General features: G+C 47.5%; 1 protein-coding gene across 1 annotated transcript in view; it reads right to left on the reverse strand.

Annotated features, from left to right (window-relative positions):
• Positions 1–4,017, reverse strand: part of LOC102774409 (endophilin-A3) — a 45,200-nt gene that overhangs the window by 40,508 nt on the left and 675 nt on the right. The window contains exon 2 of the mRNA XM_015566126.1: positions 1,513–1,581. Within this exon, the coding sequence (XP_015421612.1) occupies positions 1,513–1,581 (69 nt within the window). The remainder of the gene's footprint in view (positions 1–1,512; positions 1,582–4,017) is intronic.

The following is a 4,017-nucleotide window of genomic DNA, read 5'->3' on the forward strand; positions in this document are numbered from 1 at the left end:
ACTGTCTGGTTTCGGTCGGAACTCGAAGGCAGCTTTCTCTCCGAGGTTTGCAGCGGTTGCTGGGACTCAGAGAGGCAGAGCCCCTGGGACAGGACTGAGAGCGGCCATAACTGCTCTCTCTCTCCGCCCGGCCTGTTGATCCCGTGGGACCCGTCCCACCCCCAAGCTGCACAGAGCCATTTGCGAGATAGCCTCAGGCAAAGGCTAGATTAACACCTCCCTAGAGGACAGAAGTTTTCCTACTGCAGACACAGCTGATTCTCACAGCCAGTTGGCCTGGAGATCAAAAACCTCCCAGTGTTACCTACAACAATCAAGGCTTAGCTACAATAAGACTGCACACAAAGACCACAGGGGGGTGCACCAAGAGTGTCTACCTCAGGTAATTGGGACACTTAGCACAGAAAGCCACTCTATCGACACAGCGAAGCATAAAAAATGCCGAGACAAAGGAACAGGACACAAACGACAGAATTGGAGGAAAGCAGACTGTTGGATTTAGAGTTCAAAACCACACTTTTAAGGTCTTTAAAGAGCTGTCTAGCAGCCGCCGAAAAACTTAATAAGGCCCTCGAAAAGACTGGTGAGACCGCCAATAAATGTAGTGAGATCCTCAAGAAATCTAATGAGACCCTCGATGTTCTGATAAAGAACCAACTAGAAATTAAGCATACACTGACTGAAATAAAGAATATTATACAGACTCGCCAAGAACCTACAACCAAGATTACTTTATCCAGCAAAGCTATCATTCAGAATTGAAGGTCCGATAAAGAGCTTCACAGATAAGGAAAAGCTAAAGGAGTTCATCACCACCAAACCAGTATTATATGAAATGGTGAAAGGTATCCTTTAAGAAAAGGAAGAAGAAGAAAAAGGTAAAGATAAAAATTATGAACAACAAATACTTATCTATCAACAAGTGAATCTAAAAATCAAATGAATAAAAAATCTGATCAACAGGTGAATATAATAGAATCACGGGCATATAAAGGGAGTGGACTGACAGTTCTTGAGGGGAAAGAGGAGTGGGGGTGTGGGAAGAGACTGGACAAAAATTGTATACCTATGGATGAGGACAGTGGAGGGTGTAAGGGGCAGAGGGGGGGTGGGAACTGGGTGGAGGGGAGCTATGGGGGAAAAAAAGAGGAACAAATGTAATAATCTGAACAATAAAGATTTCATAAAATTAAAAAAAAGAAATTATTACATATGTCACTTTTTCCCTCATTGCCCTCCTCCAGCCCGCCCCTGCCCCACTGACCCAAGCCCTCGCCATCCCATTGTGTGCATCCCTGGGCCATGCACAGACACATACAAGGTCCTTGGCTGATTACCTCCCACCACCCACCCTCCCCTGCCTTGCCTCCGAGGTTCCACACTCTGTTCCATGCTTCCCTGTCTCTGCATCCACTCTGATCATCAGTTTATTTTGTTACTTAGACTCCACATAGGAGTGAGATAATGTGATGAGACACGTTCTTCACACAATTGACATTGAAATGCTCTTACCCTTTCTAAGTCAAGAAAGTGGTCATCTAGTTTCGTGCCTTCAATGCCATTTATTTTTTCCCTAATTAGCTGCAGAAATAAAGACAAATAATCCTATATAATAAAAGGCTAATATGCAAATCAACCAAAGGGCAGAACCACCAGTCGCTATGATGCTCACTGACCATCAGGGGGCAGATGCTTAACGCAGGAACTGCCCCCTGGTGGTCAGTACACTCCCATAGGGGGAGTGCTGCTCAGCCAGAGAAGCCAGGTTCACAGCTGGCGAACACAGTGGCGGTGGTGGGAGCCTCTCCCACCTCCACCGGAGGCGGGCGGTAACGAGTGAGGGGTCCCGGGCTGTGAGAGGACGCAGGCCAGGCTCAAGGCCCCCTACTCTCCCAGTGCACGAATGTTGTGCACCAGGCCTCTAGTTATAATATACAATGACCTGTGATCAAAGTATTTGATGCAAATTCTCTCTCTCTCTCTCTCTCTCTCTCTCTCTCTCTCTTTCATACTCACACACACACACAACACACAACACACCCACCTACACACACACTACTCTCAGATTCAGCCTGTTTTTTTCATTTGTTGTTTTTTAAATGTATTTTTATTGGCTTCAGAGAGGAAGGGAGAGGGAGAGAGAAACATCAATGATGACAGAGACCTATGAATCAGCTTCCTCCTGCAGGCCCCATATGGGGGATGGAGCCCCCAACTGGGCATGTGTCCTGACCAGGAATTGAACCCAGACCTCCTGGTTCAACAGTCCACATTCAACCATTGAGCCACTCTAGCCAGGCCTGTTGCATTTCTTTTGGACTCAGTCCTTTAAGAAAATTACAGGAAGGAGTAACCATATCTGAGGACATATTAAGGTACACAATATCACTCGCTCAACAGATGTTTATTATGGTCCTACTGTAGGTGAAAACACATGGAAGGGGCTCCAATAGAAACAAAAACAAATAGATTGCCCATCTGGTGTGGCTCAGTGGTTGAGGGCCGACCTAGGAACCAGGAGGTCACGGTTCCATTCCTGGTCAGGACACATGCCCAGGTTGGGGGATCCATCCACCGCGTAGGGCGTGGAGGAGGAAGCTGATCCATGGTTCTCTGTTATCATTGAAGTTTCTCTCTATCTCCCTCTCCCTTCCTCTCTGAAATCAATAAAAGTACATTAAAAAAAAAACACCAACAAAATTAAACCAAAAATAAAACAAATAAGAAGGATCCTTGTCATCCTTGAAGCCAGAGTTCCATCAGAGTTGCTATAAAGACATTCAAGTAAAGTACAAGGAGGGACAATGAAAACAATGGAAGAGACCAGTTTTGGATTCATACTATTGCAATCATCCCCTGCGATGGGCATCTTGGGGACTCCCAGGGGGGATTCTGAGAGCCTGCGAGGTGGGGGTGGGGATCACCCGGGGCCTGCCTCCCAGGCCGCGGGGCATCTGAGCTGGCTTGTTAAGTGTAGCCGGTCAAGTGGAATGAAGTTAACTAGAAGAGGACTTGCTGCCAAGAAAAGGCAGGGGCCTGCAAGCGGACCACGTCAGAACAAAGTCTTGCACGCAAGATTTATTGTTCAGAGGCAGAATTTCCTTGAGGTAATAAATAGTCCATGAGGGCATGGAAAGCCAGGGAGGGTACACTGCTGCAGGTGGAAAGGGTCTTTGTATAACATAGGAAATTAATAGTTTAATGTATAACTTAGCTCAGATGATCTCATAGGCATGCCTGTTTACCATTGTCACTTGCTGTACTCCATTGTTACTTGCTGTACTCCCCAAATAAAAGCCATGAGAGCCTTGGAGGTTTTGCTACACGCCTGAGTGAGCGGTAGCCCTCTGCTTCTCTTAGCTCAATCCTGCTTGCCGAACTCATCTCAGCATCACCGTTCACCTGCAGACCACCTGCATTAGGATGAAGGGCATTTAAAGGGCAGCCTGGAGGAAAAGGCCTTCCAGCAGGAGGCAGGAGGAAAAACAAGGCTGTGAGGTAGAGTTTCTGGATCTTGGCACTGGATACTTAGACCTAACATTCTTTTTTTAAAAAAATATTTTTATTGATTTCAGAGAGGAAGGGAGAGAGAGAGAGAGAGAAATATCAGTGATGAGAGAGAATCATGGATCAGATGCCTCCTGCTGGCTCCACACTGGGGATCCAGCACTCAGGCGTGTGTCCTGGCCAGGAATGGAACCGGGGACCCTTCAGTCTGCAGGCTGCCGCTCTATCCACTGAGCCAAACCAGCGAGGGCTGCACTTATATTTTTAAATCTCCATTTAGGCTGGAAAGGCCAAAAAAGTCTGTCTCGGCCTCACACCCTTTGTCCCAGGTCAGGAGATACACGTGCCCCCAGAGACCCCCTCAGAGCGCCTATGAATGCCACAGAGACCCCTCAGAGTGCCCAGGATCAGCAGGGAGTCCATCTCCCCTCCCCATCTGATCCTCCTGTAGGACTATCTCCCAGAAGAGCACCCCTGTCCACCCAGGGCTCCCACCCCAACCCCCACATA

Source organism: Myotis davidii, unplaced genomic scaffold (assembly GCF_000327345.1).
Source record: "Myotis davidii unplaced genomic scaffold, ASM32734v1 scaffold1582, whole genome shotgun sequence".
Lineage (NCBI taxonomy): Eukaryota > Metazoa > Chordata > Mammalia > Chiroptera > Vespertilionidae > Myotis > Myotis davidii.